The sequence below is a fragment of the Meleagris gallopavo genome, chromosome 15 (assembly GCF_905368555.1).
Source record: "Meleagris gallopavo chromosome 15, MGAL_WU_HG_1.1, whole genome shotgun sequence".
Classification (NCBI taxonomy): domain Eukaryota; kingdom Metazoa; phylum Chordata; class Aves; order Galliformes; family Phasianidae; genus Meleagris; species Meleagris gallopavo.
The window spans coordinates 8,446,544-8,464,872 of NC_139418.1; the positions used below are offsets into that span (position 1 = coordinate 8,446,544).

Genomic DNA, 18,329 nt, shown 5'->3' on the forward strand with positions numbered 1-18,329 from the left:
ATAGTGGGTATCTTCTCTGCTCCTGTGCCCTGCAGTTAGGAGGCTGTGGTTTAATTTGTTGCACAGCCAACCCCATTGCTTGTCTGGAATTGTTTATTGAGTTTTGGAGAAGAATGCTCAGCTTGTGAGAGGAAGAGAGCTGGTGATCTACAGTCAGTTGTTCCTCTGTGCTTTATATGTATAGAGTAGAAGATGTCTTCTGGAGAACTTGCATCCCATGGGATTGTGTCACAGCCACTCAGTGCTGAGTTGGTCACTGGAACAGAGCTCCGAGGGGACCTGGCCCCATTGCACTGTGTGGCTGCTATATTTTTCTCACTTGTGAATCATACTGGTTGCTTGGATTAAAAAGAGATTGGGGGATGACTCTCCCCAGTGCGATGCTCTCTGCGGAAGGCAACCGTACTGCTGGCATGGCTGGAATGTCCTGTGGGGAACCGGGGAGGCAGGAGGGTAAAACAAATGGAGTGAAATCCATGCAGTGACTGTTAGCTAAGCTGGAAAAATGAAAATAGGCTGTATGAAGCAAGGCTGAACCCAGAATGGAGTCTCTTTGAAGAGTCTCTGAGGATCTGGCTGTGGCCCCAAGAGTTTGAGGGCTCTGCATCTTTGGTGTTGTTTTGCTGCTGTATCTCCTCCTGTTCCCTGTCAGCTGGCTTATGCTCTCCTGCTTGTGGCAGGCCAAGGGCAGTGTGTTTGGAGCTGTAGATGGGGAGAGATTTGGACCCATCCTTGCACCTGCTGTTGCTCTGTTGCACAGCTTTGAAGAGCTGATCAGTCCTTCCCACCCCTCACTTCTCAAGAGAGTTGGGGCTTCGGGGAGCTCAGCCTTCGCAGATGAAACCAAACAGACAAATGCAAAGTCCTTCATTTTCCTCCAATTTGTGTTACTTAAGGCTGGAGAAAACCTTGAATGTTACAGTTCAGAGGAAGGGCCAAATCCTGCCTGGCAAGTGTCTGCCAAAGCCAGTGCAGATGGTGGAAAGCTGATGGGCAGTCCCTGCAGTGAGCACCAGCCTTAGGGCCATCGCACTCCTGCTTGGAGGTCTGTGACTTGATCCTTCACGGCTTTGCTTTGGAGGACATCTCTATTTTCTTGCTTTTTCACGTAGCAGTGGGAAATAGGAAACAAATGCATCCATATGTTTGACCTTCAGTGTGACTCAAAGCAAACAAGCTGATACGTGCACGCTTTGTGATGGGAGCCTGTGCCGTAACTGAGCAGGGGTTGGTGCACTGTCATTGGGGTCCCTGTGTCCTGCATGGCCATGCAGTTGTGCACAGCATTGTGCCCAGGTGACCTATGCGACAGCGGGGCAGGACAAGCTGTTGTTGTTGCTGAGGAGGGTACAGTGAAAGGGGTGACTCAGAACTAGGGGATGTGGTTGGTCTATAATCTGGCAGAATTTGGGTGTGTGGGCTTTGAATATTTGCTGTGACAGTGGGGATATTCCTGTCCTCGCGCTGCCTGTGACTACATTACACACTTCTTCCATGCGCTCTGCTTCTGCTGCTTCCTCTCTCCTTGGCAAGACAGAGAAATCATGGTGGCATCTGGGATGTCCCGCAGCTATTGCTTCTCTATGCTGCTCCCAGTGCCATCTAAGCCAGCAGGGCCCTTCTCCCAGCTGTCCCTGTCTGCAGAGCAGGGCTGACGTGGTCTCCAAGGATGGAGCTGTGGCTGGGGTCCCTCCTGCTCCCATCTCTGGTGTCTGGGGCACAGCAGCCTTTGCTCCCCTCGGCAGCCCTGCACTCCTGCTGTGGGAAAAGCTGATGGAGAAGGGCCAAGCACAGCAGCTCGTCGCCAAGAACTTTCTTTGTTTCCAGCCACCTCCCTCTCCCTTTTTTTTTTTTCCTCTTTTCCTTTTACAATTTCCCACTCCCTTTTCTCTATTAAACTCTTTGTTATGGTTTGTTCCCTCCAATGCTTTGGTTTCACAGCCCCTTTGAATTTCTTCTTGCAGCCGGGCTCTTGGCTCCCCATTGTTTCCCCACGTCTTGGGGTGTGGGAGAGGGTGGGTGGAATAAAGAGACTGATGCTTTTTCCCCTCTGCTGGCGAAAGATGCTTGAAATCTGTGGAGTCTTCCACAGAGAGGTTTATTGTACGTAGTCTCTCTGGGCCCAATACCACACAGGCTCAAACCCATTTAAAAGGGCTCTGCAGACAGCTCTGTCTGCTGGAGGCTGTTATGTCTGGCTGTGCCTTTGGAGCTCTGTGGACAGATGCTGATGCCCACTAGTGAAGGGTGCACAAAGATGGGTGTCCCAGAGCCCCGTGGAAGTGTCTTTCCAAGTGACAGCAGCATTGCTTTCCAGCTTGCTGCTGTTTACGTGCCTCTGGCTGGCATGGACATCAGAGAGCCATGGAGCATGTAGGAGAGCTGGCATGATGCTGCCCCTTAAAGCCGTTTTTTTGGGCCTTTCCATGTGCCCCCACAGCCAGGACATTCTTTAGATCTCCTTGGAGAAGCTGTGGGAGGAGGTAGGCTGCAGCCCTGGGCTTTCTTGCAGCTGCTCTCAGCCTTTTCCACAAACTTGAGCAGTCCAGGCTGATTCCTGGTTGTGCTCTGTGCGTGTCCTTAGTGTGTTTACATAGGAAGTTCAGAAATGATTATTCTAGGAGGTCACACGGCCTCGTATTTCAAGAACAGGGAACTATTTTTGTGTATTTGTTTTTTTTGTATCTGTTCTTAATTCCGTTGCTTCAAGTCAGCCTCTCGAACCACCCGTTCTCTGTAGCCCTGCGTGGGATAGTTTGCCTCTTGGCAAGGTGTAAAACTGAGGGCCTGAGAAGGCTTCAAAGTGCTCAGGCACTTCTTGCTATGAAAGTCACCAGAAACCGCTGCTATCTGCAGCACTGAGGCTCTTATGAGTCAGGGAGAGCCCTGTCATGCTGGCCCTGCTGGCTGCCCTTCCCGGGAGGGACATCCCGTCACAGTCTGCTCCATAGGGAAGATGGATCTCCCTCACAGAGCGAGGGAAGCATTCGCCAGCTGCCAGCACGTTTCCCCTGCAGTTGCCAGAGCCCTTGCTGCCACGATGGCTGACGGGCGGCTTTTGTTGACAGCTCTGTTACGGTTGGCCAGGTGCCATTTGCATTGCTTTTAGCAACCTGCCACTTCTGACAGTTCCCGTACGAAGGGTTTCAGACCCACTTTCCACTGGCTCGGTCTCCCTCTGAATTGTATCTCAAGGAACAGTGGAGCGGGGGAGAGCTGTGCTGCATGCTAGGCTGTGAGAGGCAGTGGGGACCAAGCAGGACAGTCTGGGAGAGCTAAAGTATCATTTTTCCTCCTTTATAATTCCCCTTTAAGGTGCTCAATTTCAAACACAACCAAGAAGAGTCTGAGAAGATTGGGTTCCTGATGGTAAACTCCTTGATCAGTAATTTTTAAATAGTTGACATACAGCCAATTACTTGTAACATAGTGCTCTGCAGGAAGTCTAGAGAGCCAAAGCACCATGGTGTCTGTTAGAGTTCAGCCTTCTACATCTGTTGGCTTCCATTCTCTGTGAAGGTTTTGAACCACACCATCCCTTCAAGGGATGGGAGCAGATGGTGTGCTTTGTGTTAATATGAAGTGCTCCTCTCCTCCTGTTCTAAACAAGACCCACCTGCATCTCTGAGGCTGTCCCTGTGGCTGCTGGTCTCCCTTCCACCCATGGGAGGTCCTGTGGAGGTATGGTGGGCTCGTTTCCTTACTTTGGTGGTGGATGTGGCTGTGGTGGAGTTGCCCATCCAAGTGCTCCTGTTGAAGCCTAAATATCAGGTTTGTGGGGGTGGCCTCATGCTTAGGTTTTGCAGAATATGGTGTGTGAGTGACCCTGAAAACTCCACACCCTTTCTCTGTGTCATGTTGTAGTCGGACAAATGCTGTGAATTGCATTTCAGCAACTTCTGAAGCAGGGGCAGGAGTTCCGGCACTGCTCCTGTGACCTGTGGCTGCAGTTCAGTGAGAGGTTTCAGTCCCAGTGATTTCTACCTGTCCCAAAGTGCAGCCCCGTGCCCTTCAGCCATCCAGTCTGGTTCGATACGATGCGTGTGGGTTGGAGCGTGGCAAGGGATGGGAGCTCTCAGGGTGGAGCAGAATGAGGTTTCCTTTCTTGTCAGAGGGCAGCTGTTGGTTCCCAGGTTTCACAGAGTCAGCTAGATCCCCTCCACCATGCAGAAACCACCACTGGCCCGGGCAGGCCTGTAAATATTTAGATAGAATTGCCTGTTGGTTTTGGCCACAGCCCAACCCAAGCGACGGGGTTGCGGCCCCCTCCTAGGCCTGGCTGCCCACCATCTGCCGGGCTCTCCCACCCCTCCGTGGAGCAGGGCCTCCCTGACAGCGGAGCGGAGCTGCAGAAAAGCCATGAAATAACAGTTTCCATGTGCCCTCAGCTGCACAGCTGGGCCTGGAAAAAGCCTGTCCTTGGGGCAGCCTCTTTGGGAGCAAGCTGTTCAGTGCCACACCTGTGATTGCAAGGACAAAATGGAGTTTAGGGCTGCTGCTGCCCGGGCAGGCGTTGTGCCTGGCACAGAGGACAAGGTGTAGTGCTAGGCCAGGAGGGGAAGTGCAGCCTGAGCACAATGCTTTCCAGTTGGTCTTTATCACTGAAGGAAGCAGCTGAGGAAGGGATGGATGGGTGTCTGTGGGAGCTCAAAACCTCTCATCCTTGTAAAAGGCTTTGTGGAGTGGCCAACTGCACCATTCATCCCTTTCAAAATTTGCAATTTTCTTGCTAATTAAGGATCACCTGAGCTTTGCTATCTGGTGTTTTTTTTTTTTTTTTTTTTTTTTTTATTGCCCTTAGGGCATCATAGATGAGAATTGTCAAAGATCTGTGGCATCTTGAGGGGGCGGTTGGAGTTAAGGACAAGGGATAGTTGGAAGGAAAGAGGAAGTCAGCTTTGCAAAGGCAGTATTTTTATGGATATTGAGGATTTCCCTTTTCTGCGGGTTTCTTCATCTCTTCTGTTCTCCATAGATGAGGAGATATCCCCAGAGACCTCTCAGCTGTTTAAATAGGATGAGCAAGAAACCATTATCCAGACTCCAGGGAGATCTGCATTCCAGCAAAATAGAAGCGAGCTCATCAGCTGGGAGAAGTGCCCCTTCTCTCCATTACAAGGGTGTAATGAAGCTTGGTGTGCCCTCAAATCTCAGGGCTTTATTACTCTTCTGAGCACTGAATTCATTTTAGCTTGAGCAAATCCATATCCTGATTAAAATCCCAGTCTAATAAACTGTTGACTCCAAGTAAAGGCAGGATAGGAATAAACAATGAAGAAAAGTTGGCTCTTTCCTCTGTCCCAGTGGAAGGCGTTCTCCAGGCAGGCAGCCAGTGGTGATATAACCCTGTAAAGTGCTGCAGACTGGTAAGGAACCTGGGATATCAGCTGAGCTTCCAACCAAAATGAGCTCATGCTGGCCTGCTGGCAAGTCCCGGAGTAAAGGGTAAAGGCAGCTTGGATGATGCTTAGCATGAAGTTAACACTTGGTTTGCTGATGGTATGAAGTCATGAATGTTATGAAGTTATCAATTTTATTAATAAGCACCTGCTTCATATCACTGCTTCCTTCTCTGTCTTAGTTTGGAATTGATTCCACCAGGAAGTTTGTGATTCTTTGGGAGTCCCCTCACCTTGGTAGCTTATGCTGCATCAGTGGAGTTTTAGTTTGGCATTCAAGTAGGTTTGATTAGCTCTAGCAGTTCAGTATTGTGGTGTTTATGCAAGCCTCCTGGTATTTGAGTTTGGCTATTGGACTGGGATGTTGGTCACATTCCAGCATTGAGAAAAACGTGCATCTCTGTGGGAAGTGATTTGAAACTCTTAAGAGATAGTGTTTTAAGCACCAAAACATCACCATTCTATGAGCCTTCATTCTTGGCTGCATTAGCCTGAAGTTCCTACCTGGTCCCTTCACCTGGGCTTCTAAATGGTTTATTCCTGTGTCACTGAGTTGATATTGGAATTTCTTTGGAACTATGTGAGACATGAGAGTAAAAAGAAGAAATGAACATGCCCTTGTTCTGCTTACTCAATCTGTTATCAATTAGTGAAGGCTTAGGTTTGCATTGAGAGTTATGTTGGCATCTCACCAAGGGTCATCTCTGGTTTCTGCCAATAATAGGCAAGGACGTTAAATAAATAATTGCCCAATTCTGTTATTTACTTGTTATCTTTCATGGGAAAATAGTACAACTTTGGTGTTTTTTTCCTTCCCCCCGCCCCCCATCGATCACCAGTGAAAGCCTGATTGCATGGTCTGTGAATAACTGAGGATTGTGAGGATTAGTTGTGTAGCATTTCATGTAACAGGAGGGTAATTTGCACCCCAGCAGGCTTCAGAAAACAAAACCTCGAGGTGACAGCAAAGCTGTTTATGGAAAACCAGATGGAGTTTTGAACTGTGTAGGCTCAAGTTCTCCTCGCAAGTCTCATTCTGGGGTGCAGAATTTGTTATGTACCTGTAGTTAGGGGTAAGGAGCTGTCTTAATTTCCAGCTTGGAATAAGCATCTTGCAGTCAGCTAAGCCGCAGCAGTGGAGCTTAGTAATTTAAGCTTGTTTATTTTCTAGTGTTGCTGTAACTACTTTAAATGCTCCCATGCACTCCCTGGTTGATGCTCAGCCATTTTGCAGCCACTGGAGTGTCGTGGGTTATTCCGTCACTTGTATCTGATTTCTTCCTTTGTTCCTTGCAGGTGTACATTATCAAAGTCACCTGGTCCAATGGGTCCACAGAAGTCATCTACCGACGGTACAGCAAGTTCTTCGACCTACAGGTAAGCATTTCTCCAGTTCTTGTGTTTTCGACTTCAGAAGGTTGAAAGACATGGTAAATGGAGGAGCGTGGTTTGTTTTGTGCTAGAGGTAAGCATTCCTTTTGTAATCTACCGTAAAGTGTTTAGATTTGAGGGAATGCAGTACAATGTGGGGATTTTGTGTGTTAAAGTTCATCTCTCACTCCCTGAGCTGAAAGTGCATAAGGGGTCATAGGTGTGTTTGAGTTCCTCCAGCTGAAATCAATGCATCTGGTGGCGAGGTTTTTGTTAGCTTGTTTGGGGAGATGTTGTTACAGTTTATCCATTACTCTGGAGGTAATTCTGTGCCTTTCCCAAGTGCTAGCACACCAAAATGGAGCTGCTGATGGGAATCACTGGTTCCCAGCATTTTAGGGAGCAGATGATGGGAAGCTTCCTTTAACCAGCACTCAATGGATTCACTGCCAGCCTGGAGTGCAGCAGGTGGCAGCTACTTTAGCAGTTATCTCCTGGTGTGGAGTGGGGAGATGGGAGGAAGGTGGGGAAGGAATGGAGGGAGGAGGCTGGAAAGGCAATCTGGGACACTGGATTGCAAAAAATCTGAGCCAGTGCTCTCAGCGAGCAAGCAAAGGGTGTTCTCCACCCCCTCCTTGTACTGTGGAGATGAGCCAAGGGGTCTGTCTGAGCTTTATGAGCCAAAACATAAACTGAGCTGCTGGAACGGGCTCTGTACAGATGCAAAAGGAAAATGCACGAAGTGATCTATGGGCCTGCCAGAGAGCTCACTGGCACATCCCTCTTGTACGTGTGTGGGACTGGGAGGGAAGCTGGGCACCCTTCAGCTTCCTGCGTGTGTGAAGCTGCACACATCTCTGTGCTTTATTTCAGTGGTTGCTGTGCTTGCCTGGGAATGTGGATACCTCTCTTTAAACTGCTGGGGTTTGAATGCATCCTGACACAAATAGGCTGCTAAAATAACAGCACATCTGGGCCTGCCTAGCAAAGCAAGCCCCGAGGAATGTGAATGGCTTTTGTAGGTTCTGCTGGTCAGATGGCTTCAGGTCAGCTTGGAAAGCCTTTTTTAGGCTTGGGAGTGCGGGTGGGTTTCTGTGAGATGACTGCTCCCATGCCCAGTGCCCTGCTCCTGCCGAGCAAGGCTCTTACAGAGCCATGAGCATGGTCATAGGGATGTCCATAGTGAGAGCCCCAGTCACCCTTCTGTGCCCGTGCTATTTGTTCACACATTATACCAGGCCAAGGCAAGGTGGGCAGTGCTGTGGGTTACTACTGGTGCAGGGAAGGGTTAAGCTGTGAGCAGCTGCTGGTGTAACCAAGGAAATATGAAAATAAATAAACAGGGAACAGCTGTTGGGCAGTGGCCAGGGCTGGAAGGAAATGGAACTGGACTCTTCCTTGTCTTCAGCATCTCATCTTCTTTGCTGGTGCCCTAAGGTTGTAGCCAAACTCAGGATGTCCTTTGTTGCAAGAGGGACAGAATTTTGGGGTTTGTGTCTGCCGAAGCAGTGCCTGCCTCCAGCTGTGCTCTTACCCAGTTGTTGCACTGTCTGCCCTGGGGCAGCTCTAGAAGAAGAAATGCTTTATATATAGTGTGGTACATTTGGGAAAGTTCAAGCTGAACCTTCCCCTTCCCTGCTGTCTCAGCATTTTCTTGCAAAAAAAAAAAAAAAAAAAAAGAGTAACCACTCCTTTCTGGCTTTGTTGGAAGAATGAATGAAATTGTGGTTTTTCCCTTCCTTCCCCGTTATCACACATGCTTCCTGGTGTACTTACTTTAAACTTGTGGTGCAGTACAGTGGAAATTGGATTGAAAGGAGAGAAGTGAAACAGATCCTCTTAGCACAGTGGAAAAAAAACTGCTCTAGGTAGGCTTGGTAGCAGTGACTGCTGCAGTTGCTGGAGGCCTTTATTGAATGACTGTTTTATGATTCTATGCCAATTTTAGCTCTTTAGGCAGAAATTTTCCATGCTGGAAATTATTCATGCTGCTGGTTATTAGATTAAAAAAGGAAAAACAGCAACTCAAAAGAAGTAATTGGCTAAAAGGGTTTGGTTGCTTCTGAAAACATAGAAGGGAAGAGTTTTGCTGTGTCCAATCCTGATGATCTTGGTGCACTGGAGGAATAACTGGAAACTAGAGTCTCAGGTGATCCCTGCATCAAGAATCTGTCTTTGGGGCTGTCCAGGCTTACTCATACTCACAACTCTGAGAAATCTGGGTAAATGCATGTTTGGGTAGAGAGATTTGTTAAGTTAGTAGCTGTGTTCCCAGTGATCTTGGCTGCACTTTCCAGGCTCCAACCAGAAGCTGAGCAAAGGTTTGCGTTGTTGTTTTTTCCAGTAGCAGCTCTGGCTGCATTGGGTGAATGTTGGTTCACCCTATCACAGATAGTGAGCCTCTTGTCATCCAAGCAGGGAGGAGGAGGAGGAGATGTTCTTGGGTGTCAGAATAAGGGCAGTGAGACCTGCGAGGGGGCTGGATGTGATGCTGGAGTTTCAGAGCAGCCCCAGCACCATTCCATGAGTGCTTGGGGATTTTCTCCTGGTATTTCCCTGGTGGGCTTGCTACTGAATCATTTGTCACCTTCCATTGTGGCCAAACAAGTGTTTTAGGAGTTGGGCCAAGTAAAACACATACATGCTTAATACTGATGGCCCTGCTGGCTATCCTGCTCCCACTGCAACCAGTGGCACCGTTCTGTGTCCCTCTGCTTTGTGAGATGAGGGTAAGAAGCCACTGGTGTGTTTGGGACAGCAAACAATTATCGGCAGATGCTGAGCCCTGCACGACGTGTCCCTTGTGGCTCTTCGGAGGATGGTGAGTTCTGTGATGATGGAAAGCCATGGAAGTTCAGTATTAGCAGTGTGTAAGGTTGCAGAATAAAATAAAGAAGCAAATGCAGTAATAAAATAAATAGGTTAATATCTCAACAGTAAATATCTTGCTGGCTAATTAGTGTAGAGAGTCACGCCACTGCCTTTGGCAGTGCCAGGCAGTGAAATTGGGAATGTTTAAGTTGAATAATAACTCCCTCCTCCTATTTACTATTAATTGCAGGAGGAAACCAGGGCACTCGGATAGTGCTCCAGTGTTTTTCTGCTTTCTGTGGATCTCTGGGTTTCTACCCTGTCTCCTTGTTTTCTCCATAAATCTTATGCATCACACAGCAGTTTATGTAACAGCAATGTTTTAGGGATGAAAACAAAGCCAAAACAGATAACCCTACATGAATTTATAATTCTGGAATTTCAAACCTCAGGTAACTGTGTGTTTTGCAGTAAATTTGTAACTTCAGATGCTAACCTCAGTTATGCATGGGTCTCTTGGCTGAAGGAGTTCTTTCCTTCGGACGGGATCAAGGCTCTTTTGTAATGCATGATATGCCAGATGTGAGCTATTGGGAGCAGATGAATGCTGTTCCTAAGAAATAAAGCAATGAGACTGTTGCTTTCAAGAATGCCAGTTGTGTTCTGGACACTAATTGAGCCTGGCAGGTACGTTGGCAACTTTGGCTGGCATGGAAACTGGTAATTGAATCCTTGATGTGCTGTCTCTTGCAGATAGTGATCAAGTGTGAGGTTCTGTTGTGCCACAGAGGTTCTCCCAGCACTTGCCCATGAGCAAGGAGCATTCTGTGACCGTGGGACCCCAGTGGGTCACATCAGATGCATTGCCTGGAGGCATTTAGCAAACCTTTGGAAAGGATCCTCTTGAAACTGTTGTCTGGACTGACAGTATTGGTTAGAGAACAGACAATGGCTTGCATTTTGTGTTTTCTGTGGAAACCCAAAGAAAGAAACACTTTTTCTACTATTTAGTAATTATGAGCTCATCAGCTGCAGTGGTAGTCATTTCAGGTCCTCATGTGACCAAGAGCCACCTTGTCTTGCTACACTCATGATGTGCCCTTATGTCCAAACTCTACCCTTCAGCACCAGTCATGCTCCCACCAGTAGCTGCCTGTGCTCCCTGAGCCTCTTCAGCCCTGTTGCCTTTTGCATCTTGGACAACAGAATGGATGTTCCTGCACTTGGGGGTGGATCCAGCACATTAGGAAGCAGGTACCAAACCTTACCTTCAAGCAGGCTTTGCTATTCACACCACGGCCTGCCATCTCACCACCAAGGCAGAAGCTGCTCCTTTGGCAGGTTGCTGCAACGCCTTATATGTCAAACTGTACAGGGTACCCTCCCTGGGCACAGGTTGCCCCTTGCAGTCAGAAACTTTTCCTCTAGCCCTACTCCCTAATGAAGGCTGAAGGAAGAGAGGGTGATGCCTTGTGGTTGCTTCTCTGCACAAAGGTTCAATTGTGAGCCAAGGGAAGGAGACGTGACATAGTCTGGAGTAAATGTGCTTGCTGCATGGTTCAGAGGCAGACAAAAAGAGAATGTTAAGCATACTTAAAAATGGCTCTGGCTCTCGCCCGCTGTATGCACATCAAGTGTGTTTTCCAGTCCTCTGGTCCGTCCATATGTTTAACAAATCCTTCAGGTTCTTAGCTGGAAACTTTCAGCCTTGACCCACCTGGAGCTATGTCATCTTGGCACGAAGGATGCGGGACTCTCTCCAACAGCTTTGTGTGTGAGAGGGGAAAAAAAAACACAGGCTGTTGAAGTGGTGCCTACTTCAATGAGAAAATTGGCAAAAGGCAATGGCGTGTGCATGTCATCCCTACATGAAAGGCAGATTAGTTGTTCTAAGGGGTTTTTCACCTGCAGTGCATGTGCAGCAAAGACAGAGTGGGGGAAAAGTCAGAATCGTGGTGATTTAGACTGCTTTAAAATAAAATGTTACATGGAAATGTGCTCAGAAGATGCTGGCTGGCACAGAGGTGAATTGTTCTTGTCATCCTGTTGGCCTGAATAAAAGAAAATACACTGAGTAAATTCAAATAAGCCTGGCGCATTGCTTCCAGCACCGTGACATGCACCAGTGTGGGGTACAGACCCCCCACTAGCCTTCCTCTGCTTCTCCTCCTCTTCCTGGGGCTGCATCCCACAGCAGGGCGGGGTGTGTTATCTTCCTTCTCCAGATGTAGGAAACCCAGGGCTGGGAATGCAGAACAGTTTTTTCCCACCAGCACCAGGCTTCTCAGGTGTAGCACAGCCTGCTCTCCGCTTGTACCTCACGGCTGCTCCATGCTGGCGGTGCTGTTTCTGTTGGTCTCTTTGATGGAAAGGCCCTATGACAGTGCAGGCACTCTGCTGCTGAAAGATGGATGTCTTTTTGTGTCCAGGAATTGTAAACAGGACTCTTTCGATAGCTATTTTATAACACGGATCTTATTTCAACACTTTGGGAATTTCTTTTTTTCCAGGGTTTGCAGAGTTCAGTGGAATTCTGTGCCGTTGTGTGTGTGTGCAGCGACTGCACGCAGCCACAAAAATAAACCAGCAGGATCTCTCCCTCAGACAGCTGCTTTGTGAAAGACAGGCACTTGCGTGACCAAAGATGAGAAAAAGCCCACAGCTCCTATGGCGAGGTTCGGTGCAAAGCACCAGCAAGGCTCTCTCCTTTTTGCTCTGCATCCAGACTTTGCCAGGAGCTTATGTACCACATGTAGGAGCACAGAAAAGGTGAACTGTTGTAATCTGACTCGAAAAGAAGAAACAATTTCTATCAAGAAAAGATGATTGCTGTCTTTGTAGAAGCAGCAGCCTGGATTTTTCCAGCAGCACATCAAAGATCTTATTCATTCTCTCTCCTCTTCCCCTCCACAATGAACACGTACAGCCCCATGCACTTCAGCCTAGTTAAAAGTTGGCTCCCTTCATCATTTTCTCTCCAAACGTCTCCCATTTATAGCTTTCCAGCATTTGGTAGTGGGTAGCCAGCACATTCCCCGTGCATGCTAGCGCCAAGGCAGGTCAGTTGAGTTATAATTGGCTCTTGCTGGCAATCTGACTAGCTGCTAAATTCTTTACCTGGCAGCTGAGCAGGGCTTTGAACTGCTGAGACTGTGCCTGATTCTGGGATGCTGCAGCCCTTCCTCCCAGGGCTCCTCTCACCTCCTGATCTCATCACTCCCAGCTGTGCTGAGTTCATCTTCTCAGCTTCACCCCCTGGAGCTGCCAGAGTGGCCCTGTGGTCCACCTTCGTTCAGTGTTCTTGGCACTTGCCTGTAGAAACAGGACAGGAAAGGGATGGCACTCAGCTACACATCACTCCATGGGTGTGCTGTCACCCGTGCAGAAAGGAGTCCCCAAGGTGGGGTGGTTAAAGCTCTCTTGGATCACTTGGAGGCGTTCTCTTGGCGGTGATCCAATGTGTTTTTTTATTTGGTGCTGCTTTCAGTAATGTGGTGTTTAAAGGTTGTCCTGTAGCGCGATGAGATGGGCTACACCTCTCTTTCTGCCTGCCTAAACGGCTGAGCTCGTGTCCTTCAGCTTTCTGGAGGGAAGACCTTGCAATTGGTATCATGCAAAAGCAGCCCTGGGTCTGAAGCATATTGTTTGATAAGAAAGTACTACTGGTGCTGCTGGGGAGGGAGGAGATTGATGCAGATTCTGTCTGTGCCTGCTGAATTCTTAGTGAGATGGCTGGGAGCCATACACATCGCTGAATGTGTGCGATGCAGTAAAGGACACACAGCAGTTTGGAAGTTCCGCTGTGAACCAAGGTGTGGATCTCTGGAATGATCCTTCCAGGGTCCTGGTGGAGCCTGGGGATAAGTGAGGATTTTAACTGCCTGCTCTCCCTTTCCATGTGATCCATCCTAGAAATTATGCTTCTCTCCTTTTACTTCCTTTGCACACCTTTTCCCTTCGCCTCTGACTTCTCATCCCCGTCTCTGGGACTAAGCAAGGACGTTTCCTGGGTATGTGGCACTCTGCAGGATAGCAGCAAAGAATAAGGCAGGTCTGTGCCAGCCTGGCTGCTCCATTGGGTGGGGGAGGATGTGTGTGCAGGATCTGCCCTTCCTCTGGCTCATGCCTTCCTTCTGCTATGCTGGGATAATATCTTGAGACCTTTGCGATGGCGGTGAGTTACTGAGCAGTGAATTACAAATGATATTTATGGCTGTCTTTACCTGGAAGCATGGGAATCAGAACCTAGAGAATAGGTCTGGTAGATGTAATTAAGGTTGGTGGATTTCTTGTTTTAATACTTCTTTTGGTAGGAAGCTTAAAGTTTGGGCAAGAAATAGCTATCATTCAGATGTCCCTTGCTTTTCCAGTGTTGGTACCATCATACATTAGCTGGGTGAGGTGTGTTCTGATGCATACAACGATTCTTTGTGCTCCTGTTTTCTCTGCAAGCTGGGCTGGCTAATCACTGGCCATCAGCCAGCACCCTCTGGAAACTAAAGGTACTTTGTCATAACATGCTTTGTGAAATGCTCACCTCAAAGAGCAGTTGTAGGACAGAGGCGATGCTCTCTAAGGCTGATGGATCTCAGTGTGCATTGCAGCATCTCTTGAAGGTGGAGAACCTCCCCACCTGCAGAGCTGCCCACATCCCAGTAGGCTTAGGACGGCTCTGAGGGCCAGCAATGAGGAAGAGGATGGAGGAGGTGAGACCCCTCCCTGTGTTTTGCTGCAGGCAGAAGTTCATTTGGCTCAACCGTGTTGTGCAACTCCAGCTTGTCTGCGGCACTGGCGTCTGGAGGGGTTTGGCTGAGGCTTTCAGCCTCACGAAATACAGCTGTCATTTATCTCCGAGTGTTTCCAGGGTTGAAAAAATGAAGGAAATATCACTTTATAGGAAGCTTAATTTGTGGGTCTGCCTTCTGCTCTGAGAAGCTGTGTGGAGCCCCTTCTCCTGGCTCCAACTATTGGGGCTGGTGGTGGAGACACAAAATCTTGGAGTTCTCACCCGATCTCATCAAGCAGAAATCCGCAATTCACGTCTCTTCATGGCTAGCATGCGTGTTGAAAATAACTGATGAAACAGCTATGCAAGAGGTCTTTGTGCCCTACCACGCAGTGTGCCAAGCGAGCTGGGCAACTGGCAGTGCTGCAGAACCATCCCGTTTCCTTGTCCTGGGTTGGGAGGAAAGTTGGTGTTAAAATTTTAGCAAAGAAGGAAACTCAGGTCAGTACATGTAAGACATTTTCTTGTTTTTAATTTAAAATTAGGTAATAGCTTCTATTAACTGTTGCTATTAACTGTCAATTTAAAAGATAGGCTTATTATTGATGAGTCACAATGTAAAATTCTTTTTAATTTTTGTGGCTAGATTCTGCCATTTAAATTGCAGTGTTAACTGAAATGGATACCCGTCAGCATTTTCCAGCTCCCCACCTCCTATCCTGCGGAGATCTGAGGCCTCTGCCTTGAGTTGGAATCTTCCCATCTGCCAGCAGTGCCTTCTCTGAGCCCCCAAACCTTGGTGGTTCTTACAGGCAGTGGGTTCAGGCAGAGGCTTTCCAGTTTTTCAGAATCTCTGGTCAGGCCATGCTTAGCGGGGAGCTCTGACATTCCCCAAATTTGGGTACTGTTAGGGTTTGTGCTCCTTTAGGGGTTTAGTTGTGCTGACAATTCTTGGCATTGCTTTCTCTTCCCCTATTCCTGCTGAGTCCTAGAAAAGCAGATGCAGTTCCAACCGTATGGTTTGTGTGAACTGTGTGCGCGCGTTTGGGGGGGAATCTACGCTCTCACAAGCACAAAGCATTGGGGCTTCTGCCTGCTGTGCAGGCTTTGTGCTCACAGGCCCCAGCACCCTGGAGAGGAACAAGTATCCCAGCTCAGAGACACTCTCCATGTACCCTGCAAAGGCAGTGCTCTGTGTGCTCTTAGAGGCTTTCCAATACCCCACTCCCTGTTAAGTGCATTAGCTCCTCGGTGAGCTGCGAGGCCGCTCTCCCCCACCAGCTATCATTTAACAGCAGTGCTCTGGTTTTGCAATAAGCAGAGCTTCTTGGCGAGCTCCGGCCCTCTGGCAAGGGCTGCCTGGACTCCGAAGCCCCGAAGCGCGTGTGTGTGCGCTGGCTGCTGTGGCTTCCTGCCGAGCTCGGCTTTTGGGCACAGCTGAACTTGGCACCTTTAAATTCCCTTTTCTGTAAACAGAGCAGTACAAGGCAGCCTGTGGTGCTCCTAGCCACCCAGCCAGGCGCCCCATGCTCCCCAGGAGAGATGCTGGTGGTGGAAAGAGGGGGTGGAGAACAGCAAGGTCGTGCAAAGAAGGCATGTGGTTAATATGGAAACTTTGGGTTTTGGCAGTTAGACCTAAAGGGTTTGCCTTATCTCGTTTTCCTGTCCCATCTGTGTAATAGTGGCCCTGGCTCCCATGGAGCTGCTGGTGACAGGCATCTCCATGAGCCCAATGAAGATGAAATCTTTCCTTGCATGGACAGAAAGCAACTCCTCACAGGCTTCTGCTGACTGTGCTTGCTCAGCTGGAAAATGGGGTATGTGTTTAGGGAAGAAGCAGCAGGGAAAATAGCTGGTTAGGAAGAAGTCTGATGCAACAGAAAGGTCATGAGGCTTCTGTTTGTAACCAGCGGTGCTCTCCCAAGTGGTCGGACTGCAGCTTTGGCAGCTCTGCCTGTAGCTCAAATGCCACCTCCTTTGTCTTATCACGTTTGGGCCTGCCACAAGTATAAAAGCTGCATTAATTTCAGGAAAGGAATGCACAGCAGTTTGCTTTACCTTGTGTGCTGGAGCGGGGAAGATTTTTGAGAAGGGAGAGGTTGAACAGAGATCACATTGTGAGTTAGGTAGGGGAAAAGCTAGTGAGTGGCCACCCAGAGGTTTGGGCAGGCATGTGGTTGGAATGGGGTGGCATGTGCATTGGGAAGCCCTTGTTGGCTGGGGCTGGAATGCTTTGCTGGAGGCTGCCTCTCGGTGCAGAGCATGGCATTCAGTGTGAAGTGAGATCTACCTACAGCCTTTGGGCTCAGCTCCCCTCTCCCCCCATCCCATCTCAGCTGCTCATCAGGCAAATGTGTTGGTATCATGGAGTCATTTGAGTTGGAAGGAACCTTTAAAGGTCATCTAGCCCAGCTCTTCTGCAATGAACAGGGTATTTCTCCACCATTGTTTACATTTCTCCAACAGCTCAATCTCATGGCTTCCTGGTCTACCCAGCAGATCCAATTTGGGATGCTGGAGGGATGTGAGTGAACATGAACATGCTCTGCAGACTTCCCTATAGCTGCTGGTGCCAGAACAGCTCACACTGTGGTATTTGCTCAGTGGGCTTTGGGCTGATGCAGGTGGCACAGCTCTGTCCTGCTCCCACGCCAGGGCTGACACATTGTGGATGTGCTGGAGGGAAGTTCCCAGGGATGGGATCTGGAAGAGGAAGCAGCACAGACCAGCATCACCCCCGGGTATTGCTGTATTGCTGCTCAGTTCCCAAGCATGTCTACTGACAGGAGTCATTTCCTATGGCTGGGTCGCACTGGTGAATGATGGATGCTTATTGATTGCTTGGTGGTGTTAATGCTCTGCTCTCTGTGTGCATACGGAGTGTGGAGCTTTTGGTGCTCTTTGATATGGTCTGGGACCTGCTGACCCAACATAATGCCGGCTAGAGTCTGTGCTGCAATTACCAGAAATTGTGGGAAATGTTTTAGTAAAGTACTGTAAAGAAAATTACGGCTTCCAGGATGTACCACCTCCAAATCAGATGTAAAAAGCTATAAATATTAATCACCCATTAAGCAGAGAGACCAGCAGTTCAGTGAGGAGGCTGTGTTAATGGAGATCAGTGCTGTGGGATTGCTGGGGGCAGAGCTCTTGTTCTTCTCCAAATGGGAGGCGTCTCTGTTCCCCTCTTTTCCTATCCTTTCACAGTTTTTAAAGCTTTGTAATCTCTCTTGAGTATATTCTTGACAGCTCAGAAAACAAGCAGTGAGTGCTTCTCTGGAACTGTTGGGGCCATCATGATGTAGGTGATGATTCTGGATCCTATCATTTTGGGGTGTCTCACCTGGTGCCTCACTAAAGGCAGGCTCTGGGAAGGTGCACATCTATATGGTTCCTTTCTGGGTGCCTTGGAGCAGGCCCCCACTTGCTCTTGAAAACATAGCTTCTAATGACCTCAGACATAGTTCTCAGTACCCTTGGAAATGTGCTTGGATTAGCACAGAAGTTACTGCAGGGAGCAGGGCCTGACCTGACCAAAGCACGTTGTGTCTGAAGTCTGGAGTATTCCTTGTGCTCCCTTCTTGTCTTGGTCTTTGGCCCATCTGCTGCAGTCATCACATGGTGTTATGGGGATATTGGTGACAAGCTCCCGTCCTCTCATCACAAGTGACTACACTGATTATCTCTTAGTGAGCTCTGTGGTTTTAAGTTTCCAGGCTTGATGACAAAATACAGAGCTCATTACACTGAGGTTAAATAATGGCTTTTGGGGGTTAGATGCTTAGGGCCAAGCTTTCATTTGCTGGAGATGCTTAACAGACGGGGCACTGCAGTGTCACTGGGCACGATCGCTCAAGCCAGTGGGTGCATCAGGCAAGCATTGGTGAAGTTCTACTCAGAGAATCAGCATGTGCTCTGGCTGGAGACATCTCCAGTTCTAGGCACAGAAGCTTTTTGCCTGGTTCCTCTTGGAGACCTCACATTGCACTCAGTTCCCTGAACCTGCAGGGAGGATGAGAGCA

General features: G+C 48.6%; 1 protein-coding gene across 7 annotated transcripts in view; it reads left to right on the forward strand.

Annotated features, from left to right (window-relative positions):
- SH3PXD2B (SH3 and PX domains 2B) overlaps nucleotides 1-18,329 on the forward strand; it is a 65,845-nt gene that overhangs the window by 4,715 nt on the left and 42,801 nt on the right. For all 7 annotated transcript variants that reach the window (XM_085236986.1, XM_085236992.1, XM_085236987.1 and 4 more), the window contains exon 2: nucleotides 6,696-6,776. In XM_085236986.1, coding sequence (XP_085093112.1) covers nucleotides 6,696-6,776 — 81 coding nt within the window. The remainder of the gene's footprint in view (nucleotides 1-6,695; nucleotides 6,777-18,329) is intronic.